This window comes from Oncorhynchus keta, chromosome 22 (genome assembly GCF_023373465.1).
Source record: "Oncorhynchus keta strain PuntledgeMale-10-30-2019 chromosome 22, Oket_V2, whole genome shotgun sequence".
Classification (NCBI taxonomy): Eukaryota; Metazoa; Chordata; class Actinopteri; order Salmoniformes; family Salmonidae; genus Oncorhynchus; species Oncorhynchus keta.
Genome location: NC_068442.1, coordinates 14,705,162 through 14,732,956, shown reverse-complemented (window position 1 = coordinate 14,732,956; position 27,795 = coordinate 14,705,162). Strand labels below are relative to the sequence as shown.

General features: G+C 43.1%; 1 protein-coding gene across 2 annotated transcripts in view; it reads right to left on the bottom strand.

Moving 5' to 3' along the window:
- Positions 1-27,795, bottom strand: part of LOC118401101 (inositol 1,4,5-trisphosphate receptor type 2-like) — a 159,814-nt gene that overhangs the window by 110,737 nt on the left and 21,282 nt on the right. The window contains exons 7-27 of one of the 2 annotated variants that reach the window (XM_035798334.2): positions 25,604-25,687; positions 19,299-19,445; positions 18,815-18,910; positions 16,824-16,877; positions 13,954-14,105; positions 13,730-13,829; positions 13,384-13,544; positions 9,564-9,705; positions 8,774-8,932; positions 8,243-8,415; positions 7,881-8,000; positions 7,377-7,562; positions 6,464-6,715; positions 5,972-6,119; positions 5,559-5,706; positions 4,662-4,858; positions 3,777-3,900; positions 3,463-3,520; positions 830-995; positions 570-737; positions 342-431 (exon numbers count right to left, since the gene is read on the bottom strand). In XM_035798334.2, the coding sequence (XP_035654227.1) occupies positions 342-431; positions 570-737; positions 830-995; positions 3,463-3,520; positions 3,777-3,900; positions 4,662-4,858; positions 5,559-5,706; positions 5,972-6,119; positions 6,464-6,715; positions 7,377-7,562; positions 7,881-8,000; positions 8,243-8,415; positions 8,774-8,932; positions 9,564-9,705; positions 13,384-13,544; positions 13,730-13,829; positions 13,954-14,105; positions 16,824-16,877; positions 18,815-18,910; positions 19,299-19,445; positions 25,604-25,687 (2,925 nt within the window). The remainder of the gene's footprint in view (positions 1-341; positions 432-569; positions 738-829; positions 996-3,462; positions 3,521-3,776; positions 3,901-4,661; positions 4,859-5,558; positions 5,707-5,971; positions 6,120-6,463; positions 6,716-7,376; positions 7,563-7,880; positions 8,001-8,242; positions 8,416-8,773; positions 8,933-9,563; positions 9,706-13,383; positions 13,545-13,729; positions 13,830-13,953; positions 14,106-16,823; positions 16,878-18,814; positions 18,911-19,298; positions 19,446-25,603; positions 25,688-27,795) is intronic. The other variant, XM_035798335.2, reaches the window with a different exon arrangement.

Genomic DNA, 27,795 nt, shown 5'->3' with positions numbered 1-27,795 from the left:
AGGGGTCTGAATACTTTCCGAATCCACTGTACATGCATTTAATGGCTACATAGCAATAAGTCTAAACTACACTTTTTCAACTGCTTTAATTTAATGTTACTGAAGCTCATTCAATTCAATGCTATTGTATCCCCTCAGGAGCATTTAAGAAAGGCAAGGCAGGTTACAAGGCAGGCAAGTCCAGCTCATGTTGGCCACACATTGGCCAGTGATGTGAGGTCTGTAAATTGTTAGTGTGCAATCAATAACCCCAGGGTCATGATGTATTTTCAGACTGCACTGACTAATTGATTACGCTGCCAATACCACACACACTATAAGGGGACAGAATGGCAGCCCACCTCTTTGACGATGTTGTAGTTGTTAGCTTTGTTGCTGTCTATATGAGGCTTCACATCCCCATCCTGTACTGGACTCAGGATGCCCGCCTCCTGTCATTCACACAACACAAACATATTTGGAAGTCAGGATTCAGCCCTCCCTTAGCCATAAGTGCTGTGTGTCCTATAGGGGGCATACTATACTGTACGATGGGGTACAATAGTATACTGTAAAGTATAGTGTTGTACCTCCATGGTCTGCTCCTTGACCTGGCTGTCTCCTATGTCCTCACTGCCGTAGCCTCCACTCTTCTCCACCCACAGTTCAGACTTCTCCACCGCCAGCCTGAGCTGGTCCAGGTTAGTCTTGATCTGCTTGTAGTTCTCCACATCCTGCTCCGATACCAGCAACTGCACCTGCAGGAGACCACAGGAACACACAGTGAAATCAGACACAAGCATAAAAACAGATCAGGCGCACGCTCATGAACCACCAACTGTGCCTTTACCTGTTTGAAGGCCTGTAGGACCTCGGCTCTCTGGCTGAAGTGTTTGAACATGAGCTGCAGCGAGCCGGACACCAGCGGGGTGTAGTCCTGCATGATGAGATGGATCAGTACCCTCAGGAAGGTCCTGCCTCCCTCATCATCCAGCTCCACAGCACTACACTCTGAACTAGAAGCACCAGAAGCAGGGTTAGAGAGAAAAATGGTTAGACACGGCACGACGCACTGAATTGGAAGCACCAGACACAGGGTTAAAATAAAATAAAATTTTTCACTTGCCAAATACAACGGGTATAGATTTAACATGAAATAATTGCATACGAGCCCTTCCCAATCAAGCAGAGTAAAAAGAAAATGTGAATACAAAACAGGGTTATGAGGTAATTGAGGTATATATTTACATGAAGGCAGGGTAAGGTTACTACAGTTGAAGTCGGAAGTTCACATACATTTAGATTAGAGTCATTAAAACTCATTTTTCAACCACTCCACAAGTTTCTTGTTAACAAACTAAAGTTTTGGCAAGTCGGTTAAGACATCTACTTTGTGCATGACACAAGTAATATTTACAACAATTGTTTACAGACAGATTATTTCACTTATAATTCACTGTATCAAAATTCCAGTGGGTCAGAAATTTACATTCACTAAGTTGACTGTGCCTTTAAACAGCTTGGAAAATTCCAGAAAATGATATCATGGCTTTAGAAGCTTCTGATTGACTCAAATTATGTCAATTAGCCTATTGGAAGTCTACCTGTGGATGTATTTCAAGGCCTACCTTCAAACTCAGTGCCTCTTTGCTTGACATGGGAAAATCAAAAGAAATCTGCCAAAAATTGTAGAACTCCACAAGTCTGGTTCATCATTAGGAGCAATTTCCAAATGCCTGAAGGTACCACGGTCATCTGTACAAACAATAGTACGCAAGTATAAACACCATGGGACCACGCAGCCATCATACCGCTCAGGAAGGTAGACGTGTTCGGAGAGATGAACGTACTTTGGTGCGAAAAGTGCAAATCAATCCTAGAACAACAGCAAAGCACCTTGTGAAGATGCTGGAGGAAACGGGTACAGAAGTATCTATATCCACAGTAAAACGAGTCCTATATCGACATAACCTGAAAGACCGCTCAGCAAGGAAGAAGCCACTGTTCCAAAACCACCATAAAAAAGCCAGACTACGGTTTGCAACTGCACACGGGGACAAAGAAGGTACTTTATGGAGAAATGTCCTCTGGTCTGATGAAACAAAAATAGAACTGTTTGGCCAGGATGAAGCCTGCAAGACGAAGAACATCATCCCAAGCATGAAGCACGGGGTGGCAGCATCATGTTGTGGGGGTGCTTTGCTGCAGGAGGGACTGGTGCACTTCACAAAATAGATGCCATCATGAGAAAGGAAAATTATGTGGATATATTGAAGCAATGTCTCAAGACATCAGTCAGGAAGTTAAAGCTTGGTCGCAAATGGGTCTTCCAAATGGACAATGACCGCAAGCAAACTTCCAAAGTTGTGGCAAAATGGCCTAAGGACAACAAAGTCAAGTTATTGGAGTGGCCATCACAAAGCCCTGATCTCAATCCTACAGAAAAATTGTGGGCAGAACTGAAAAAGCGTGTGCGAGCAAGGAGACCTTCAAACCTGACTCAGTTACACCAGCTCTGTCAGCAGGAATGGGCCAGAATTCACCCAACTTATTGTGGGAAGCTTGTGGAAGGCTACCTGAAACATTTGACCCAAGTTAAACAATTTAAAGGCAATGCTACCAAATACTAATTGAGTGTATGTAAACTTCTGACCCACTGGGAGTGTGATGAAAGTGCTCTCCCCTCTTTCTCTTGTAGTCCATGATTAGCTCCTTGGTATTTCTGACATTGCGGGAGAGATTGTTGTCCCGGTACCACACGGGCCAAATCTCTGACCTTCTCCCTGTAGGCATTCTCATCACCGTCAGTGATCAGGCCTACCACCGTCGTGTTATCAGTAAACTTGATGGTGTTGGAGTCGTGCGTGGCCACGCAGTCATGGTTAAACAGGGAGTACACACACCACTGAGAGGCCCCCATGTTGAGGGTCAGCGTAGCAGAGGTGCTGTTGCCTACCCTTACCACCGGGGGCCATCCCGTCAGGAAGTCCAGGATCCAGTTGCAGAAGGAGGGGTTCAGTCCCAGGGTCTCCAGCTTGGAGGGGACTATGGTGTTGGACACTGACCTGTAGTCTATGAACAACATCCTCACTAGTTATTTCCCCTCCTGTCCAGGTGGGAGAGGGCAGTGTGAAATGCAATTGAGATTGCGTCATCTGTGGATGTTATGCGAATTGGAGTGAGTCCAGGGTGCCTGAGATAATGTTACGAGAAGCCTTCAAAAGCACTTCATAATTACAGATGCGAGTGTAACAAGGCAATAGTCATTTAGGCAGGCTACCTTGGAGTTCTTGTTACAGACACAGCACAATGTTCTGAACTGGAGGAATACACAGGGTTCTAGACAGACACGGGGACACAGACATATAGGCACACAAACACACCACCTTTCTCTGAACTAAAACCATAGTGCACCCTTTTTCTCACACACACACACGCGTATGTAGTCCAACAGACAGATACAGGCACACACAGTTGATTTACCTCCCAGCAAACATTGACTCTGCTTTGGCTGCAATCTCATCAATGTCTGGATCTGAAACTGTAAAAAATATTGTGAATCACTGAACCAAATTATAGAAAGCCCAATTACAAAAAGTAATTGGTGGCTGTGACAGCACAGCGCAAACAATTGATTACAACAGCAATCAACAAACCAGCAGGATTCCCCTCAGATATTAACTGAAACACTCAAGATTCCCCCAGCCTGGTCCTAATTTGAGCATAGAAGTTGGCAAGACAGTACAAATAGATCTGGGACCAGGCCAAGCTGTCCCTATGTAATGACAGAGCTTTACCTGACATGGAGGGAAATTCAGACAATGACATAGAGCTGTCCGGTAGATTACTGTCCCCAAACTCTTTCTTATAGATGGACAACAGGTAGGTGATCCTATAGTCCAGTCGCACACTCAGAATAAACTGATGGGAGAACAAGATGGAAGCAGATAAAAGGATCACCATGTTAAATACCTAAATGTACACAAAGCTAAAATAGTGAAATCAGAGACCTTGAACAGTGTTTACCAACTGTTTGTTTTCACACATGACATACATCAGGGGTAGATAGGCAACTAGATTCAGCCGCAGGATGATTTTTGTCAAAGCGGATGGTCGGGGGCAGGAACAAAATTATAATCATTTGTACACTGCAAATTGACCACAACTAAAACCAATAACAAATTGTATTTGAAAATAATAATTTCATACTTTGATTGTACTGAGTCACGATCACGTCTCTTTTTTTATTCGTGGAAATACTTGGGAACAGACTTCTTAAATTAAACTAATTTTCAGCTGAATTCCTGGAGATTTTTTTACTAAAAACTTGTGGGGCAAAATTTTTAAAAAATCACTTATGGGACGGTTTTGGTTCGCCTGTTGCCGACCCCTGATACACATCGTCCTACCAAATGCTTACTTGCAGGTTCCTTCTCAACTATGTAACAACAATAAGAAATAATACAAGTACAAACTAAATGGTCCGGTAGAATAGAAAACATTTTAGCATGTGTATAATTAAAGAAAGGCGCAGTTTATAGTACATTATTGTACCAAAGGTATACAATCAATTATATTATATAGGATTATATAGAGGATAGAGGATTTGACCACAGCCAGCCTCAAGCCACAACAGTTACAGGTAACTGGCCCTCCAGACCACATGGTGGAGCTCCACTCACCTGTAAAATCTCAATGATTTTGAGCTTGGTGTCCATGACCATGACATCCTCGTTGTCTGTCAGACAGAGTGGTTGTTTTCTGTCCTGAAGGGACGGGGTTGTGTTCGGGAGGTGGTGAGGCTGGACGTGCCCTCGACTCAGCACCATCTGAGTCATCATCTCTCCCACACCGTGGATGGTACGAAACACGTTGTTCCCTGGAAGACAGAGAGACAGACTAAAAAAGACAGGGACTACATGGCAACATTTTCTGTTGTGTGTCCTAATGAACACGATCCAGGACATACAAGCTCTATAGACAACAGTAGGTTTAACAAAGAGATGGGGATCAGAACACATGTCTCTTAAAGTTGTTTCTGATTGTGATCTGGACACTGTCATCTACAATGACAAAAATATTAACGCAACAGTGTTGGTCCCGTTTCATGAGCTGAAAAAAAAAGAACAAAATAATTTGACATTTTCCAAAAAAAAATAAAAAAATAAAAGCTTACTTCCCCTGAGAAGTATTTTTTCTGTGATAAAGCCCTTTTGTGGGGGAAAACTCATTCTGATTGCCTGGGCCTGGTTGCCAAGTGAGTGGGCCTATGCCCTCCAAGGCCCACCCATGGCTGCACCACTGCCCAGTCATGTGAAATCCATAGATTAGGGCCTAATGAATTTATTTCAATTGACTGCTGTCCTTCTATGAACTGCAACTCAGTAAAAAAATTGAAATTGTTGCATATATATTTTTGTTTTGTATACTCATATCTACTCATGTACCATTTCATCTACCCATCTAAATTGCATTATTCAATATGACATGTGCATGCTTAATAAATAAATACATTGTTTTGTGATTTAATTAAATGTTTTAATCCGTTATTTAATTAATTAATTTTCTGTGTGACTGACCTGCCTCGGGGCTCTTGCTGAGCTCGGCCATGTCGTTAAGCGGGTGCTGGACAAAGTCCAGGATGGCCAGCAGGGTGCGTGTGAGACGCAGCAGCTCACTGAAGCTGTAGAAGCCAAAATAAACCAGGTTACGGGCCAGGTGCACCACCTACAAGACAGGAGAGAGATGTGGATTCCCCCCACAGAGGCCAGAGTTGGACACAACTTGAACATCAGAAAGTAATCATGTCCATTACCATCTATGGTCACCACTGGGTGGGGTGGGAGATCGACAGTTCTAAGAGTTGTATTATTGTGTCTTTGCGAAAATACAACAAAAAGAAAGTAAACATGTCTAATCCATAGTTTGGATTACAACCAATCACATGCACCCTGCTGGCCATCCACACAAATAATTGTGTACTTTCTTTTACCTCCAGAGTCAGTTCATTCTTCTCTTCGTCTCCAAAGGGAAAGGGCTGACTGACCACGTCTTTGAGGTATTCCTCTACAAACTCCATGGTGGGGGCAAACTTCCTCTTCATCTCCTCTCTGGAGGTGTCAGTGAACTCGTACTCATACCTTGGGTGACAGTTATAGAGTACAGTTACTGTGTAGCGTAGAAACTCCACAGTCTTTACATGAGAAACGAATGAACAGAGAAATTAACTTCTTTAAAACTGTGAAAGAGAGCTTCAGCCTAGAACATGACTGCCATGATTCTGTAGAGAAAAGAAAGTGCTGTCGCTACCTAGACGCATTAAAGAAATGTAGCAAACCGAAGATGCAATCCACCTGCGATGATTCTCTACCCAGAGGTAATTTTCTTTCAGGTGGTGTGCCAGTTACAGATCAGTTATTGCCAAATCCTCAGATCCCAAAGCCACACATCAAAGCACCCCCCCCCCCCCCCGCCACACACTCACTCGTGGATGGTGATCTTGGAGGGGATCTCGGTCCAGAGGCGGGCGTAGCGCACGGCCACCACTGCCTCCTGGGGCTCGCGGTCCACGTGCATGTGCAGCATGAGGCGGCAGAAGGAGGCGCGCAGGTTGTAGGGCAGGCAGTCGTCAAACATGCAGCGCAGGATCAGGTCCACGGGCAGTTGGCTGGACACCTGGTTGATGGCCAGGTACTGGCGGTCCAGACACATCTTGGCAAACAGGTTGAGCTGGTATCTGGAAGGTGGATGGGGAAGATGGATAGGAAATACATGGAGAAGAGGTGTCATAGAAATGTAGAAGAAATAGCACCTGCACGCTCATAAAGCCCCATAGAAATATGCCATGCTGTAGTATAGGGATCATCAACTAGATTCAGCAGCGGGCCTATTTTTTCTAGAGTGGATTGTCAAGTGGCCGGAACATAAATCACAAATAATTTGTAGTCTGCAAATTGTCCACAAAAAGCTGAAACAGATATAATATTTCACTAAAACAATCCTTTCAAACCTTGCTTACATTTGTTTTACGATCACATCTGTCTACTATGAGTGGGAATACTTTTTTTTATTTTTTATAAATCACTTGGAGCTGATTTGCTGGTCCAACAATTAAAACATTTTTATTTTCTCAGAGAACGTGGGAGGCCAAATTAATTAAACCCGGGCTCGCCAGTTGGTGAACCCTGACAGTAAACTTGTGTCAATCAATGGAAAGAAAAAAGTGGGATTCATTATTTATTCACAAAGTAGGAGCTGAAAACACCCAAATGGTTGACACAGTGTATTTTAAAGGACCATGAGTACTTGATACATAAATAAATTGGAGAACCAATGTTTCAGCACTAAGTGTCTAATAAAGATTCCCAGAACGCCCTGCTGCAGTAGCTGTCTAGTACCTGTAGTAGGTGATGACGTCGTTGTCCAGCTTGTGGTTGCCCTTTGCATCCTGGGCCAGGTGGCGGATGGACTTGCCGTGTGGCTCCTTGTGGCTGTCAATCCAGTAGAGCCACACCTCCTCGTCCTCCTCGGTGTCCTCCTGCAGCATGGACGACTGCAAGGTAGTCTCCATGCTGGGGATGAGCCTGGGGGGGGTGGAAGATGGCCAGAGGAGAAGAGCATTCGGACACATCGTGCCTACTACTATCCTGTAGTATATTTGAACTGTGTACAATTCTGCATACACCAGCTAAGTGATATTCATCCAAGCTGTATTTTTATATAGATGTACCAGCATGATGGAATGTGAATTAGTGTACAACAGAGTCATGCCCAATGTCAGCGATGTCCCATTGCACGGTAAAAAGACAAGTAACAGTCCCCAATCTGAGAAGCTGATTCTAAACAGACTGTACCTGCACTACAGTGTTAGGTAGAGAGCACAGGAGGTGTGCGTGACTCACTTGGTCTGGATGAGGATCTCAGCGTTGGCGGGGTTCAGAATGAATTTACAGATGAGTTCCTGTGTCACTGGGATGGCCGTCTTATTGGACACGCACAGGTCTGACAGGTAGTCCAGAAACCTAATAGGAAGACAGAGGACAACCAAACCCAGTAGTGGCTTTAAAAAATCTCACAACCACAAGCAACACAAACATACAGTATTAGACTTTTATTTTTTTTGCACATTGTGCGTTATAGCCCCAGTTTGTATATCTAACCCAAACATTGGGATCATTGTGGATAACATGTGTGTGTGTGTGTGTGTGTGTGTCATATGCATACTATAATGTGTGTTATGTATTGTACATCCCTCTGCCCTGACCTTGGCTCTCGGTTGCGACGCAGCAGATTGACGAAGGTCTCGATCTCCTTGGCTGTGATGTGTTTCTCCAGCAGCTTGCGGTTGTTGTGGAGCAGGGCAGTGATGGTGTCCTCCGCCAGGATCTCATAACCGATCTGAGACTGCATGATGGAGAACTTCTTGGCTATATACTCCTGGAGGGCAGAATGAGACCAATCGATACCATCACAGGAAAACATACGTTCTAGAGGGATAGCAGAGCAAAGAGCATAGCAATGGAACTTCTAGAATGGGAAAGCCCTTCAGGCCACAACAATTTGACTTCACTCTCATGGGTATCCTCTAAATGACAGATATGGTATTCTCTCTCTACATTAACCAAAACACAACAATGGATTTTCATCTCTCACATTCATGTGACTGAATTAACTAATGACGAGATGTGAGACATGCTAAAACAAATCGATATACTAGTATGGTACCATAGTCACTGAAGTTATTGACCAAGTAAGGTAGGTTTTGTGGACAACTACAGTAGGGAGGACTACTAGCCTGGTTCTTGCGGTAGTCCTGTTGGGAGTGGCGCAACACTCGGTAGCACAGCCGCAGCATGTACTTAAAGGGAGCGTAGCGCTGGTCCCCCAAGTCCTCCAGCTTCAGCATGGGACCCTCCCCCTGGTCTGTGAACGGGGCCTTCAGAATACCAAAAATCTGGAGACAGAGACATTTCAGAGGTTACAAGATTATGATATGATAACGTGCTGATGCCAAAGGAAACGCACTTCAAAAGGAGATGTTGTTGATGTTGTCCGCATCCTTCCTAATCCCGATAATGACCACTGCCAGCATCATTAGCTCTAACAATGCTATTAACGTGGCCTTTGGCATAATGGACTGGAGTTATTGCTCCCTTGAATTTCTGCTATCAGATGGACCGCTTACTCCCTGCACTCTAATCCCCATAAGTCACAGTGTAATGACCATGAGGGAAGAGACAGTGAAATTCACCTTCCTCTAGCTATGCGTGCCTGTCTGCTTCTGCGCTAGCCTATATGTCTGTGACGTCAAAAGAAATATGCACAGTTGTTGTTAACTTTAACAGCTGTTGAAGATGTAAATCTGAAACGGTCAATGAAGAAAAAGTGATAAAGGTCTGCATGCATCGCTGTCATCATTACCCAATATATTGGTTAAGACAACGACAAACGACACAGAAACTGAACAAGACCAAAGCTAGAGGATACATGTTTAGGTGATTTTCTGGGAGTGTGTGTGTGTGTGTGTGTGTGTGTGTGTGTGTGTGTGTGTGTGTGAGTGAGAGAGAGTGTATGACTGAGCTGACCTGGGCTAGAATGTTCTGTTCCCTCATTAGTTTCTGCCTCTCTCTGTTCGGGTTGGAGATGACCACAGACAGTACGTCCTGACCGTTGTTGGGGACCTCGCACACAAAGAAGATCAGGTCCTCCAACAGCTTGGTCACAAACCTGGGAAACACGGGCCCGCAAAAGAGCATTGGTACACATTCTTCAGCAGTCTGAAATAGAGGTCGACCGATTATGATTTTTCACCGCCGATACAGATTATTGGAGGACCAAAAAAGCCGATACATCGGCCAATTTTTATTTATTTATTTGTAATAATGACAATTACAACAATACTGAATGAACAGTTATTTTAACTTAATATACACTGGGGCAAAAAAGTATTTAGGCAGCCACCAATTGTGCAAGTTCTCCCACATAAAAAGATGAGAGAGGCCTGTAATTTTCATCATAGGTACACTTCAACTAAGACAGACAAAATGAGAAAAAAAAAATCCAGAAAATCACATTGTAGGATTGTTAATTAATTTATTAGCAAATTATGTTGGAAAATAAGTATTTGGTCACCAACAAACAAGCAAGATTTCTGGCTCTTACAGACCTGTAACTTCTTCTTTAAGAGGCTCCTCTGTCCTCTACTCGTTACCTGTATTAATGCACCTGTTTGAACTTGTTATCAGTATAAAAGACACTTGTCCACAACCTCAAACAGTCACACTCCAAACTCCACTATGGCCAAGACCAAAGAGCTGTCAAAGGACACCAGAAACAAAATTGTAGACCTGCACCAGGCTGGGAAGACTGAATCTGCAATAGCTAAGCAGCTTGGTTTGAAGAAATCAACTGTGGGAGCAATTCTTAGGAAATCGAAGACATACAAGACCACTGATAATCTCCCTCGACCTGGGGCTCCACGCAAGATCTCACCCCGTGGGGTCAAAATGATCACAAGAACGGTGAGTAAAAATCCCAGAACCACACGGGGGGACCTAGTGAATGACCTGCAGAGAGCTGGGACCAAAGTAACAAAGCCTATCATCAGCAAGGGCATTGAATATGAAACGTGGTTGGGCCTTTGACAATGATCCCAAACAAACCGCCCGGGCAACGAAGGAGTGGCTTCGTAAGAAGCATTTCAAGGTCCTGGAGTGGCCTAGCCAGTCTCCAGATCTCAACCCCATAGAAAATCTTTGGAGGGAGTTGAAAGTCCTTGTTGCCCAGCAACAGCCCCAAAACATCACTGCTCTAGAGGAGATCTGCATGGAGGAATGGGCCAACATACCAGCACCAGTGTGTGAAGACTTACAGAAAACGTTTGACCTCTGTCATGACAACAAAGGGTATATAACAAAGTATTGAGATAAACTTGTTCTTGACCAAATACTTATTTTCCACCATAATTTGCAAATAAATTCATAAAAAAATCCTACAATGTGATTTTCTGGATTTTTTCATTTTCATTTTGTCTGTCATAGTGTAAGTGTATCTATGATGAAAATTACAGGCCTCTCATCTTTTTAAGTGGGAGAACTTGCACAATTGGTGGCTGACTAAATACTTTTTTTGCCCCACTGTAATACATCAATAAAATCAATTTAGCCTCAAGTAAATAATGAAACATGTTCAATTTGGTTTAAATAATGCAAAAACAAAGTGTTGGAGAAGAAAGTAAAAGTGCAACATGTGCTATGTAAGAAAGCTAACGTTTCAGTTCCTTGCTCAGAGGATGAGAACATATGAAAGCTGGTGGTTCCTTTTAACATGAGTCTTCAATATTTGCAGGTAAGAAGTTTTAGGTTGTAGTTATTATAGGAATTATAGGATTATTTCCCTCTATACCATTTGTATTTCATTAACCTTTGACTATTGGATCTTATTGGCACTTTAGTATTGCCAGTGTAACAGTATAGCTTCCGTCCCTCTCCTCGCTCCTCCCTGGGTTCGAACCAGCAACACAACGACAACAGCCACCATCGAAGCAGCATTACCCATGCAGAGCAAGGGGAACAACTACTAGAAGGCTCAGAGCGAGTGACGTTTGAAATGCTATTAGCACGTGCTAACTAGCTAGCCATTTTACTTCGGTTACACCAGCCTAATCTCTGGAGTTGATAGGATTGAAGTCATAAACAGCGCAATGCTTGACGCACAACGAAGAGCTGCTGGAAAAATGCAGGAAAGTGCTGTTTGAATGAATGCTTACGCGGCTGCTTCATCCTACCACCGCTCAGTTAGATACTTAGATACTTGTATGCTCAGTCAGATTATATGCAACACAGGACACGCTAGATAATATCTATTAATATCATCAACCATGTGTAGTTAACTAGTGATTATGATTGATTGTTTTTTATAAGATACGTTTAATGCTAGCTAGCAACTTACCTTGGCTTACTGCATTCGTGTAACAGGCAGTCAGTCTCCTTGTGGAGTGCAACGAGAGAGAGGCAGGTCGTTATAATGCGTTGGACTAGTTAACTGTAAGGTTGCAAGTTTAGATCCCCGAGCTGACAAGGTGAAAATCTGTCGTTCTGCCCCTGAACTAGGCAGTTAAGCCACCGTTCCTAGGCCGTCATTGAAAATAAGAATGTGTTTTTAACTGACGTGCCTAGTTAAATAAAGGTATTAAAAAAAATAAGAATTAAAACAAAACAAACAAAGAAATCGGCGCCCAAAAATACCGATTTCCGATTGTTATGAAAACTTGAAATCGGCCCTAATTAATCATCCATTCCAATTAATCGGTCGACCTGTTTTATGGTAGTAGGAGAAGAACATTGGTGGATGTGACAGTAGTACACAGAACACCTTGTCTGTCAGAGAGCCGTGGTTGTTGCGGACATAGAACAGCCACAGGGAATGAGGAAATTAATAAACCTGATTGGTTTGTTAAGAATACTTAGTAATCCAAATACACAGCATAAGTAACCCTTTTGGATGTGTCACTAGGGGGCATACTGTCCCTCCTAAACTGACTGAAGGCCTATCACATGTTGTGTTGTCCTCAGGAGCCATTTTCAATTACATTGCTCTGTCTAAAAACGTTGCTAGCAGTCAAATCCTTGTTTTCTCATTCCACATTTTCTTCACTCTCAGATTCTGTCACTCAGATTCTGCTCTGTCTGAAAGAAAGGAAGTAGATGATTCAAAGTCCCCTCCCCTCCGACCTCCAATGCGCTTTAAGGCGATTGGCGTAAACAATAAAAGAGGAAGCGAGGATTTGACGGCTAGAAACATTTTCAGACACAGCCAGGAAGTCTTGGTTGTGTCAGCAGGACTGTACTTAGCTCTATAGAGGATGACGCACATTCAATCATGGGTGTCCTAGAAGGCTACAATGTGGAGACTAACTTTTCTCCGAACGGCCGCCTGCAGTATAACTCGGCTGGGGAAGACAGTGGCAGGCTTCGCGGAAGGGTGTATTTCAAGCTGTCTACCACAGCTGAGTTATAGGTGCCGGTTTGGAGAAAAGTTAGGCTCAGATGGTTTCTTTACAGATATTCACACATTATACAATCCGAATGGACAGACAAGGAGATACGGATTATAGATATGCCTTCAGTGAGAGGATTTTCGGAAACAAGTAGCCCCTAAAAAATTTAACCAGTTATTTACCAGGCTCTGCATTGTAGCCTTCTAGGACATCCATGCACTGAAGCATGGCATCCTACATAGAGCTAGACTGTTCTGCACCTCCTATTGTTGTGTGCAGCATCCTATATAGAGCTAGACTGTTCTGTACCTTCTATCGTTCTGAGCAGAGCCCTATATAGAGCTAGACTGTTCTGTATCTCCTATCGTTCTGAGCAGCATCCTATATAGACCTAAACTGTTCTGTACCTCCTATCGTTCTGAGCAATGTTGCCACACTGCAGCTGCCTCACGGTCGACTCCAGGACCTTGTTGGCATCGTTAGCAAAGTCCAGGTCTCGGACCTCAGACAAGGGAACAGAGACAATGGCAAATGCCTCCTTGTCCTCCTTCGTACGGCAAGTGCCAATCTGTGGGTAGAGGGCAGGGTAGCCTAGTGGTTAGAGCGTGTGACTAGTAACCAGAAGGTTGCGAGTTCAAACCCCCGAGCTGACATGGTACAAATTTGTCATTTGACTACATTTGATAAGTGAGTTTTGATGCACAAAAAAGCAACAATCGTGAAACTGAAACAGCAGGGGGAGTAATGTGGGACCTTGAGCATGACGGGGCGCTCCTCCTCAGTGTCGATGGGAAAGTTGGTGCTAGTCACCCAGGTGTTGGTACATAGGTGCCTCAGCCGTACATAAGAGTTCCTGTTGGGAAAGCAAAATAGTGTTTAAAGTTTATTAGGCTGTAATTGAAATCTCTTCCAAGAGTCCTTTAAAAGTGTTCCAAGAGTTTTGGATATCTTAAGTGTGTTTCAGGGGTCAGTCTGACCTGGGCACCAGACAGTCAGCCCTCTGCAGCGTGGTGGCATCCAGCTCAAACAGAGAGGCGATGTCGTTGCCATGGGGCACAGACACCAGGGTGTAGGCTATTTTCTCTGCAGCCTGACGCTTCCTCTGGGAGTACCCTGTATCCATCTCCGTCTGCAGACAGATAGCACAGACACACACAAGGAGGTGGATACCAAAGTTCTTACGACTAGCATTTTCAATGCTAATATCAACAGGCCTGTGCCACAGATCTACAACACTGTAGAAAGAAAAAAAACAATGGCGACTTATGTAATAACAATGATACCGTGCATATGGTGTGGACTGCACTGTGTGGATGCTGCAGACAGATAATAGGACAGCACAGAGAGTTAACCGCTGCAGCGCGCTCCGCATGTCAATGGGAAGTAGCTCCACTGAACCGCCCCCGTGCCTCTCCTTCCCTCTGGTGACTCACTCCATCCAGCAGCATATAACAGCAGAGCAGAGCAGACAGCACGTCTGTCTCCCCTCCCTCACCGGGCACCCCCGCAACCAGACGTTATGTAAGGAGCCCCCTGAGTGTCTGAGCCAACACGGGGGGGGGTGTGTGTGTGTGTGTGTGTGTGTGTGTGTTGCCGCTTGCAGAGGCAGAATACCAATGCAGAAGGTGCAGACAAAAAGTGCAAAAAAAATCTGTCTGGGAATAAATGTGGAACATTGTGTCTGTGTGTGTGTGTGTGTGTGTGTGTGTGTGTGTGTGTGTGTGTGTGTGTGTGTGTGTAAGTGAGTGACCGAGAAAAGAGAGAGAAGAGAGAGAGAGTTTGGATGCAAGCAGAAGCATCTGGGGCGGCAGGGTAGCCTAGTGGTTAGAGCGTTGGACTAGTAACCGAAAGGTTGCAAGTTCGAATCCCCTGCACAAATCTGTCGTTCTGCCCCTGAACAGGCAGTTAACCCACTGTTTCTAGGCAGTCATTGAAAATAAGAATTTGTTCTTAACTGACTTGTCTAGTAAAATAAAGGTAAAATAAATAAAAATCTGTTCTTGCTGGTGATTGTGTAATAGGACTTGGAGATGGTGTTAGAGAACAAGGTGGCCCAGTGTTTGACAGGCAAAATACCTCTTCCACCGGAGAGAAACGCACACGCAAAGTCACTCTCTTAGCAGAAACACACTGTTTGTAGAGGATTCACAGGTCCCTAAGCTTTTGATCTACCCTTTATGCAGTACTGTTTGTATTATCTTACCACGGATTGCATTCAATTTTCTATGAGAGACGGTGTGTTGTTCAACTGCTCAAACAAATCTATTGAATGACCTTCATTTATCATTAAGTAAACATCACACATAGCAGAATACTCAGATACAGCGCATTCAGAAGGTATTCAAGACCCTTCACTTTTAGCATTTTATTACATTACATTCTAAAAATTGGATAACAATCTGCACACAATAGCCCATAATCACAAAGCAAAAACAGGTATTCAGACCATTTACTCAGTACTTTGTTGAAGCACTTTTGGCAGCGATTACAGCCTAGAGTCTTCTTTGGTATGACGATACAAGCTTGGCACACCTGTATTTGTGGCGTTTCTCCCATTGTTCTCTGCAGATCCTCTCAAGCTCTGTCAGGTTGGACAGGGAGTGTTGCTGCACAGCAATTTCCAGGTCTCTACAGAGATGTTTGATCAGGTTCAAGTCCAGGCTCTGGCAGGGTCACTCAAGGGCATTCAGAGACTTGTCCCGAAGCCACTCCTGCATTGTCTTGGCTGTGTGTTTAGGGTTGTTGTCCTGTTGGAAGGTGAACCTTTTTCCCAGTCTGAGGTCCAGAGCGCTATGGAGCAGGTTTTCATCAAGGATCTTTCTGTACTTCGCTCCGTTCATCTTTCCCTTGATCCTGACTATTCTCCCAGTCCCTGCCGCTGAAAAACATCCCCTTAGGATGATGCTGCGACCACCATGCTTCACCGTAGGGATGGTATTGGCCAGGTGATGAGCGGTGCCTGTTCTGACGCTTGGCATTCAGGCCAAAGAGTTCAATCTTGGTTTTATCAGACCAGAGAATTTGTTTCTCATTGTCTGAGAGTACTTTAGGTGCCTTTTGGTAAACTCCAAGCAGGCTGTCATGTGTCTTTTACTGAGGAGTGGCTTCCGTCTGGGCACTCCACCATAAAGGTCTGAATGGTGGAGTGCTGCAGAGATGGTTGTCCTTCTGGAGCTCTGTCAGAGTGACCATCGGGTTCTTGGTCCAAGGACCTTCTCCCACAATTGGTCAGTTTGGCCGGGCGGCCATCTCTAGGAAGAGTCTTGGTGGTTCCAAACTTCTTCCATTTAAAGAATGATGGAGGTCACTGTGTTCTTGGGGACCTTCAATGCTGCAGACATTTTTTGGTACTCTTCCCCAGAACTGTGCCTCAACACAATCCTGTCACGGAGCTCTACAGACAATTCCTTTGACTTCATAGCTTGGTTTTTGCTCTGACATGCGCTGTCAACTGTGGGACTTTATATAGACAGGAGGGTGTCATTACAAATAATGTCCAATCAGTTGAATTTACCACAGGTGGACTCCAATCAAGTTGAAGAAACATCTCAAGGATGATCAATGGAAACCGAATGCTCCTGAGATCAATTTCAAGTATATTAAAGGGTCTGAATACTTACGTAAATATTTAATACATTTGCAACATTTCCTAAAAACCTGTGTAGAAAAAAACATATTTAATCCATTTTAGAGCAAGGCTGCAAAGTAACAAAATGTGAAAAAAGATCAAGGGGTCTGAATACTTTCCGATTGCACCGTATACCATTTTGTTAAAATCAGTGGACCTGAGGTCCAGACTAAGGTCCATCAGACAGGACTATGAAAACATGAATAGTGTATCACTGACCTGACTCACCTCTGCTTTAGAATCCAAACTCTCATCCCGAAAATCAGGATTCATCTATAGGAAGAGAAGGATTTCAGACCCACACACAGCACACCATTGACTGACAAAATATTCTACAAGAACATATTGTTGATTTTGACTAAGTTGACCGATTTGATCAACTTTATTATAGCCTTGGGGAAATTCTTATTGCAGTGCTGCATCTGTACAACACAATACAGGACACTGCAGAGAGAGAACCATAACAATGGGAACACCGCCATCAACAGCACGTCTGGAACCTCAACATCTGCTCACCTCTCACTACTAGCCTTATCCCAGACATATAATGAGACTAAACAGTCGGTAACGAGAGGCCTAGCCAAATCACAACTCCTCTGATTACATTTTTCATGCCACACATGAGTACATCAGTAGAGCACACAAAGTACACACAGTATTCAGAAGGAGTCTGATATAAGAGAGTAGAAGTGCTGATATAGGATCAGTGTTTACTTTCAGATCACAAGGAATAAGATCAGCACCCTCAAAGCCAGGCCACTGAGAGGACTGACATAAGAGACAGTACAGAGACAGCAGTCTAGACAGAGAGTTGCATTGTGGTGTGTCGGCATCTCTCAGTTCCATGTGAGGTAGGCATTATAAACCAGTAGGGACAGGATGTTAACCCGAATTGTTAACACCCATACACTGGCAATCAGTCAAGTCAGAAAAAATGATCTAATAAGGGTTGGGTAGTGTCGGTCATTTGAATAATTCCACGTATTTAGTCAAATATCTTGTGATAAGGAAAGTAATGTACGTGAACAACACCCTGTAATACTGATGAGTCATTCATGGTTAGTCTTTAAAATGATCGGTATTCAAATTCAACCACTGACCGAACAGCAAAGTCAAAACACACTGAATAGACAACACAGCTGAACTAATACTGCAAGACATTTAAACAAAAACGATAACCGTCTGACTGTCAATTGTGTGTGTGCGTTTGTGTGTGTGGTGTGTGTGTGCGCGCGTAGGCTTGGGCAGTATACCTTATACCGGAAAATTTGGAGATAGCCACGGGATGGCTTGTCAATATCGTCAAAACTATTTCTTTCAAGGTTTAAAAAAAAGGTAATATTTGTAGCTACTTTGAAATGAAATACCGACAGTGAACTTGTGCAATACATTGAGATAAAAAAAATATTGCCTTGTTAATTTCACCTGTTACATAATTTTGCATTCTGAAGCATACAGATAGTCAGTCCGCAGTCAAGTGATGTTTACAAACATACAAGGATCCGGTCTCTCGTCGTTGTTGTGAGTCACTCACTGTCGTGCAGAGTTCACAACTAAATGTTTGCCAGGTAATAATAATATAATATATGCCATTTAGCAGACGCTTTTATCCAAAGCGACTTACAGTCATGTGTGCATACATTCTACGTATGGGTGGTCCCGGGAATCGAACCCACTACCCTGGCGTTACAAGCACCATGCTCTACCAACTGAGCTACAGAAGGATATCTTATAACTATTAAGTTAAAATGTCTAAAATGTGCTAAACGCTCTACAGTTGCACATTTGGCTTGATAATTTAGTAGCTAGTTAGCCATGTAGCCAAGTGGTTAGCTTCTTCCAAAATCAAACTTCGCTTGGTAACAGCAGAGAATCCCCTCCTGGATCTAGCCTTACTGTCTAATATTTGTATAGAGCGTGCAGCAAACTGTGAGTAGCAGTTTTGAATTAATTGTATAACTTTATGAGCTGGGATGTCTGTCCTGCAAATCGTTCAGGTCAGACTGTATAAACAATTTCACAATGCGTTTTCTATGGGCTTAGAGATGTACTAGTTAGTACTGCTAACCTTCGGATTACAGAGGCTCAGTGGGGTTTGAAAAAAATAAAACGACCCTGGTGTTCAGGATGGCATGAAGGTGACAGTCTGGAAACCGCCTAAGCCTGTGCATGCATGTGTGCGAGTGAGCAAAGAGAAATGAACAGCCTACCTCTGCAGCCAGGTAGCTCCCAGTGGCCAGGTGTTTGAAGCGAAACAGGCTGTTCCACTGGCCAGCACCCCCTCTGCAGGGGTCGTAGTGCACAACCTACAATGGAGAAACACTTTTTTTTAAACGCACAAATCATACCAGAAAGATCCCACAAAGGTCATCACTAGTCAGCCAATTCATAACACTATGATGTAGGACTTAATGTATTTGTTCACAAGGTAGATACTCATTTCGAATCTTAAAATAGGTGTTTCTACTTGTCAAACCACATCAAGAGCTAAATTCAGAGCAGACAAAGTACTTCTTGCTCAGTCTCAATTCCATGTCCTATGTATGCACTTGTTCAATTGTCTTTGTTGATTTAAAAAGAAAATAAATGGTGTAGGAAATATGGTGGAAACTCCCTCTAACCCACACATGTGTGGAGAGGAGGGCACTTTTGAAGAAATGGAAGGCAATCATTGCGATGCGAACAGTAGGGTACCTCTATTTCCCAGAGTGCTTTGGAGCTGGTGGCGGAGGTGGCAGACTGTCGCAGGGTGGTCCTGAGGAAGATGTGCTGCTGATTCCTGTACTCGTCACATGTCAGGAACTTTTCCTGCTCGGCGTGGAACAGACGCACCACATCACCCTGACCAATAGAGAGACGACAACATGGTTTAGCTGTTTGGGATAAGAAGCTGAAAGGAAACACTTCAATTAAATGAACACTTTATTGGAGTGAGTTCTTATAAACTGAGAAAAAAAAATGTTATAAATTATGCTATAACAAAATGTATTCTCTTTCTTTAGGGGGCAGATAAGATTTAATATTGCATATAGATTGAACCTTCCATCAATGTCATTTCTGCATCATTTCCAATCTGTGAAATAAATAAATAAATGACATACATTCACCTTAGCCAACTACATGTAAACTCAGTTTTTCACAATTCCTGACATTTAATCCTTGTAAAAAAATCCCTGTCTTAGGTCAGTTAGGATCACCACTTTATTTTAAGAATGTGAAATGTCAGAATAATAGTAGAGATAATTATTTATTTCAGCTTTAATTCCTTTCATCACACTCCCAGTGGGTAATAAGTTTACATACACTCAATTAGTATTTGGTAGCATTGCCTTTAAATTGTTTAACTTGGGTCAAACGTTTTTGGGTAGCCTTCCACAAGCTTCCCACAATAAGTTGGGTGACTTTTGGCCCATTCCTCCTGACAGAGCTGATGTAACTGAGTCAGGTTTGTAGGCCTCTTGCTCGCACACACTGTTTCAGTTCTGCCCACAACTGTTTTATGGGATTGAGGTCAGGGCTTTGTGATGGCCACTCCAATACCTTGACTTTGTTGTCCTTAAGCCATTTTACCACAACCTTTGAAGTATGCTTGGGGTCATTGTCCATTTGGAAGACCCATTTGCGACCAAGCTTTAACTTCCTGACTGACGTCTTGAGATGTTGCTTCAATATATTCACATATGTTTCCTTTCTCATGATGCCATCTATTTTGTGAAGTGCACCAGCTCCTCCTGCAGCAAAGCACCCCCACAACATGATGCTGCTACCCCCGTGCTTCACGGTTGGGATGGTGTTCTTTGGCTTGCAAGCCTCCCCCTTTTTCCTCCAAACATAACGATGGTCATTATGGCCAAACAGCTCTATTTTTGTGTCATCAGACCAGAGGACATTTCTCCAAAAAAGTACTATCTTTGTCCCCATGTACAGTTGCAAACGGTAGTGTGGCTTTTTTATGGCGGTTGTAGAGCAGTGGCTTCTTCCTTGCTGAGCGGCCTTTCAGGTTATGTCGATATAGGACTTGTTTTACTGTGGAGATAGATACTTTTGTACCTGTTTCCTCCAGCATCTTCACAAGGTCCTTTGCTGTTGTTCTGGGATTGATTTGCACTTTTCGACACCAAAATATGTTCATCTCTAGGACACGGAACACGTCACCTTCCTGTTTGTACAGATGAACGTGGTACCTTCAGGCTTTTGAAAATTGCTCCCAAAGATGAACCAGACTTGTGGAGGTCTACAATTTTTTTTCTGAAGTCTTGGCCAATTTATTTAGATTTTTCCATGAAACACATCCACAAGTACACTTCCAATTGACTCAAATTATATCAATTAGCCTATCAGAAGCTTCTAAAGTAATTTTCTGGAATTTTCCCAGCTGTTGAAAGGCACAGTCAACTTAGTGAAGGTAAACTTCTGATCCACTGGAATTGTGATAGTGAATTTTAAGTGAAATAAACTGTCTGTAAACAATTGTTAGGAAAATGACTTGTGTCATGCACAAAGTAGATATCCTAACCGACTATAGTTGGTTAACAAGAAATTTGTGGAGTGGTTGAAAAATTAGTTTTAATGACTCCAACCTAAGTCGAAGTATACATAAACTGTACACACACACACTACCATTCAAATGTTTTTCGGGCAACGAGAAATGTCCTTGTTTTTTTTAAACAAAAGCAAATTTTGTTGTCCATTAAAATAACATTAAGTTGATCGAAAATACAGTGTAGACATTGTTAATGTTGTAAATGACTATTCTAGCTGGAAACGGCAGGTTTTTATGGAATGTCTACATAGGCGTACAGAGGCTCATTATCAGCAACCATCACTCCTGTGTTCCAATGGCACGTTGTGTTATCTTTTCCAAGTTTATCATTTTATAAGGCTAATTTATCATTAGAAAACCCTTTTACAATTATGTTAGCACAGCTGAAAACTGTTCTGATTAAATAAGCAATAAAACTGGCCTTCTTTAGACTAGTTGAGTATCTGGAGCATCAGCATTTGTGGGTTTGATTACAGGCTCAAAATGGCCAGAAACAAAACACCAGTCTCAACGTCAACAGTGAAGAGGCGACTCCGGGATGCTGGCCTTCTAGGAAGAGTTCCTCTGTCCAGTGTCTGTGTTCCTTTGCCAATCTTAATATTTTCTTTTTATTGGCCAGTCTGATATGGCTTTTTCTTTGCAACTCTGCCTAGAAGGCCAGCATCCCGGAGTAGCCTCTTCACTGTTGATGTTGAGATTGGTGTTTTGCGGGTATTATTTAATGAAGCAGACAGTTGAGGACTTGTAAAGCTTCTGTTTCTCAAACTAGACACTCTAATGTACTTGTCCTCCAGCTCAGTTGTGCACCGGGGCCTCAGACTCCTGCTTCTATTCTGGTTAGGGCCAGTTTGCGCTGTTCTGTGAAGGGAGTAGTACACATCGTTGTACGAGATCTTCAGTTTCTTGGAAATTTCTCGCATGGAATAGTCTTCATTTCTCAGAACAAAAGCAGACCGACAAGTTTCAGAAGAAAGGTTTTTGTTTCTGGCCATTTTGAGCATGTAATCGAACCCACAAATGCTGATGCTCCAGATACTCAACTAGTCTAAAGAAGGTTGCTTCTTTAAATCAGCACAACAGTTTTCACCTGTGCTAACAATTTCAAAAGGGTTTTCTAATGATCAATTAGACTTATAAAATTATAAACTTGGATAACACAACGTGCTATTGGAAAACAGGAGTGAAAGTTGCTGATAAATGTAGATATTCCATTTTTTTTAAATCAGCCATTTCCAGCCACAATAGTAATTTACAACATTAATAATGCCTATACTGTATTTCTGATAAATTTTATGTCATTTTAATGGACAAAAAAATTGTGCTTTTCTTTAAAAAAACTAGGACATTTCTAGGTAACCCTAAACTTTTGAAAGGTAGTGTATATTTAAAACATCCTGCTCTCTTAATTTCCATAATTAACCAATAATATTCATAATAATGTAGGCAGTTCATGCAAAGGATTGTTACCTCTAATCAGGATTGCCATTACAAAAATGTATTTTTTGGCAAGCAATTATTATTTTAGCAAATAATTACTGTGATTCATCCTATATTTTCCCGAACATCTTTACTCCCAAGCAACAGTTGTTGGACACACACACTATCCCTTTACCCCACAAACAACCATAAATTCAGATCATCAGCTCCCCATCTCTGAGACCAACTCAAGAAAAGACTTGATTTGCATATACTGCATATACAGTTCTAGCTGTTTGAGAAGGCATGCAAAATAGAGCTAAAACAGGGAGATTTGATTAACCATTGCCAAGTACTAGGTGAAGGAGATGAGATACACCCCCTTCCCCTGAAACACACATGCTGGTCCCCCGCTGTGACCATCTTCCCCAAGCATCTCTGTGCAGTCAGACCTTTGATTATTTTGTGCCACCAGGGCCACAATAATATACCCCCTCTCTGATTGTCAGAGTGTGACACCCTCCCCATGGGTTACTGCAGCTAGTGTTGCCAGCACTGCCACTACCTGGGTGGGGGCACCCCACCGGAATCCCCACCGGCTAGTTATAAGGTCGTCAAGGTTCCCATTAGCAGCTTTGAGAATTTCCTTGTACATTATGCTCTCCCATCAGGGGGCTTTGGCTTTGTAAGACCAACCCTGCCAGGCAGGCTCAGAAACTTGAGGGCGGGGGTGCTGCTTTAGTAGGTCTCTGACCGCATTCATCTTTCTGATTTGGCTGCATACAGGCTACTTACAGTAGGCCCATAAAACATAACGACTCCTTAGTGTATGAGTCGCTCATGTGGGTGCCTAGGGTATAGGGTTGGTGACCGTTCCATCATGATAGGGCAATAAATAATTATAATTATAAATATAGTTATTTTAAAATGTATATCCCATATCTGCACAAAATTACACGCTCTCACAACCCCTGCTCAAACACACCTGGGCTCCGGGATTTGCAACCATCATCCTCTTTTTCACTCACTAAACTCCACACAAAACACAAAAACTCACCCCACCTTCCATCACAATACATCCACACATACTTCGGAAAGTATTCAGACCACTTGAATTATCCAACATTGTTACGTTACAGCCTTATTCTAAAATGTATTAAATGTATTGTTTTCCTCGTCAATCTACACTCAATACCCATAACGACAAAGCAAAAACAGGTTTAGACATTTTTGCTAATTATTCCCCCCCCACGCCCATAAAAATATATCACATTTACATACAGTATAATCCACCATAATTTGTAAATAAATTCATAAAAAAATACTACAATGTGATTTTCTGGAATTGTTTTCTTCTAATTTTGTCTGTCATAGTTGAAGTGTTCCTATGATGAAAATTACAGGCCTCTCATCTTTTTAAGTGGGAGAACTTGCACACTTTTTTGCCCCACTGTAGGTATTCAGACCCTTTACTCAGTACTTTGTTAAATCACATTTGTCGCGATTTCAGCCTCGAGTCTTCTTGAGTATGACACTACAAGCTCGGCACACCTGTATTTGGAGAGTTTCATTCATTAATCTCTGCAGATCCTCTCAAGCTCTGTCAGGCTGGATGTTAGATCAAGTCCGGGCAATGGCTGGGCCACTCAAGGGCATTCAGAGACTTGTCCCGAAGCCACTCCTGCGTTGTCTTAGCTGTGTGCTTAGGGTCGTTGTCCTGTTGGAAGGTGAACATTGGCCACAGTCTAAGGTCCTGAGTGCTCTGGATGAGGTTTTCTTTAAGGATCTCTCTGTACTTTGCCCCGTTCATCTTTGCTTCTATCCTGACTAGTCTCCCAGTCCCTGCCGATGAAAAACAGCATGATGCTGCCACCACCATGCTTCACCGTAGGGATGGTGCCAGGTTTCCTTCCTCCAGACGTGACGCTTGGCATTCAGGCCAATGAGTTCAATCTTGGTTTTATCAGACCAGTGAATCTTGTTTCTCATGGCATGAGAGTCCTTTAGGTGCCTTTTTGTCAAACTCCAAGCGGGCTGTCATGTGCCTTTTACTGAGGAGTGGCTTCCCTCTGGCCACTCTACCATAAAGGCCTGATTGGTTGAGTGTTGCAGAGATGGTGGTCCTTCTGGAAGGTTCTCCCATCTCCACAGAGGTACAGGGTATCAGAACAAATACGATAGGTTATCGATGCTGGACACCAAAAGCAAGCAACAAAGCCAATTCCAAGAAAGTTGAAAGTATTTATTGATTTAAATCCATTCATTTACTGTAATTGTCAGAGTGATTGTTGGGATCTTGGTCACATCCCTATCCAAGGCCCTTCTACCCCAATTGCTCAGTTTGGCCGGACGGCCAGCTCTAGGAAGAGTTTTGGTGGTTCCAAACTTCTTCCATTTAATAAGAATGATGGACTCAGTTTTCTTGGGGACCTTCAATGCTGGAGACATTTTTTGGTACCCTTCCCCAGATCTGTGCCTCGACACAATACTGTCTCGGAGCTCTACGGACAATTCCTTCAACCTCATGGCTTGGTTTTTGCTCTGACATGAGTCAACTGTAGGACCTTATATAGACAGGTGTTTGCCTTTCCAAATCATGTCCAATGAAGTTGTAGAAACATCTCAAGGATGATCAATGGACACAGGATGCACCTGAGCTCAATTTTGAGTAACAAAGAGTCTGAATACTTATGTAAATAAGGTATCTTTTTTATATTTGAATACATTTGCAAATATTCTAAAAACCTGTTTTCACTTTGTCATTATGGGGTATTGTGTGTAGATTGATGAGTATTTTATTTTATTTTATACATTTTAGAATAAGGCTGCAATGTAACAAAATGTGGAACAAGTCAAAGGCTCTGTATATTTTCCCAAGGCACTGTATGTCCTCTATTTCCTGCTATTTGTAAATCAAACAGTTGTAGCCTAAACGTGGGTGTGCAAGCAGAGCCCTCATCAATACACTGTGTATACAACCCTCTGCATAAAAAAGGTAAGCATAGATGGGAAGCATTTAGGTAAGATAAAGTACACTCACTCCTTTGAGGACGTCCTCTCTGTAGTCACTGAACTTCATGAACAGAGTGACCTTCCAGCTGGTGTTGCAGTTCACAGCGTTCACCTACAGTTCAATCAAGGAGAGGAGCAGGGAGGAACAACAGACTGTCATGACTATACACATCTTTGCAGAGCCTCAGACACAATATACAGTGGGGAGAACAAGTATTTGATAACCTGCAAAATCGGCAGTGTTTCCTACTTACAAAGCATGTAGAGGTCTGTAATTTTTTATCATAGGTACACTTCAACTGTGAGAGACGGAATCTAAAATCCAGAAAATCATATTGTATGATTTTTAAGTAATTCATTTTCATTTTATTGCATGACATAATTATTTGATCACCTACCAACCAGTAAGAATTCCGGCTCTCACAGACCTGTTTTTTTTAAGAAGCCCTCCTCTTCTCCACTTATTACCTGTATTAACTGCACCTGTTTCAACTCGTTACCTGTATAAAAGACACCTGTCCACACACTCAATCAAACAGACTCTCCACAATGGCCAAGACCAGACAGCTGTGGAAGGACATCAGGGAATTGTAGACCTACACAAGGCTGGGATGGGCTACAGGACAATAGGAAAGCAGCTTGGTGAGAAGGCAACAACTGTTGGCGCAATTATTAGAAAATGGAAGACGTTCAAGATGACGGTCAATCACCCTCGGTCTGGGGCTCCATGCAAGATCTCACCTCGTAGGGCGTCAATGAGGAAGGTGAGGGATCAGCCCAGAACTACACGGCAGGACCTGGTCAATGACCCGAAGAAAGCTGGGACCACAGTCTCAAAGAAAACCATTAGTAACACACTACGCCGACATGGATTAAAATCCTGCAGCGCACGCAAGGTCCCCCAGCTCAAGCCTGCACATGTCCAGGCCCGTCTGAAGTTTGGCAATGACCATCTGGATGATCCAGAGGAGGAATGGGAGAAGGTCATGTGGTCTGATGAGAGAAAAATAGAGCTTTTTGGTCTAAACTCCACTCGCTGTGTTTGGAGGAAGAAGGATGAGTACAATCCCAAAAACACCAACCCAAACGTGAAGCATGGAGGTGGAAACATCATTCTTTGGGTATGATTTTCTGCAAAGGGGACAGGACGACTGCACCGTATTGAGGGGAGGATGGATGGGGCTATATATCACGAGATCTTGGCCAACAACCTCCTTCCCTCAGTAAGAGCATTGAAGATGGGTCGTGGCTGGGTCTTCCAGCATGACAACGACCCAAAACACGCAGCCAGGGCAACTAAGGAGTGGCTCCGTAAGAAGCATCTCAAGGTCCTGGAGGGGCCTAGCCAGTCTCCAGACCCGAACCCAATCGAAAATCTTTGGAGGGAGCTGAAAGTCCGTATTGCCCAACGACAGCCCCGAAACCTGAAGGATCTGGAGAAGGTCTATATGGAGGAGTGGGCCAAAATCCCTGCTGCAGTGTGTGCAAACCTGGTCAAGAACTACAGGAAACGTATGATCTCTGTAATTGCAAACAAAGGTTTCTGTACCAAATATTAAGTTCTGCTTTTCTGATGTATCAAATACTTATTGCATGCAATAAAATGCAAATGAATTACTTAAAAATCATACAATGTGAATTTCTGGATCTTTGTTTTAGATTCCGTCTCTCACAGTTGAAGTGTACCTATGATAAAAATTACAGACCTCTACATGCTTTGTAAGTAGGAAATCCTGCAAAATCGGCAGCGTATCAAATACTTGTTCTCCCCAATGTATATACAAAAGTATGTGGACATCCGTTCAAATTTGTGGATTCCGCTTTATCAGCCACACCCGCTGTCTACAGGTGTATAAAATAGAGCACACAGCCATGCAATCTCCATAGACAAACATTGGCAGTGGAATAGCCTTACCGAAGAGGTCAGTGACTTGGCACTGTCATAGGATGCCACCTTTCCAACAAGTCAGTTCATCAAATGTATGCCCTGCTAAAGCTCCTTCGGTCAACTGTAAGTGCTGTTATTGTGAAGTGTTAACGTCTTGGAGCAACAACGGCTCAGCCGCAAAGTGGTAGGCCACCCAAGCTCACAGAACGGGACCACCGAGTCCTGAAGCGCATAGAGCATAAAAATCTCCTGTCCTCAGTTGCAACACTCAATACTGAGTTCCACACTGCTTCTGGAAGCAAAGTCAGCACAACTGTTAGGCGGGAGTTTCA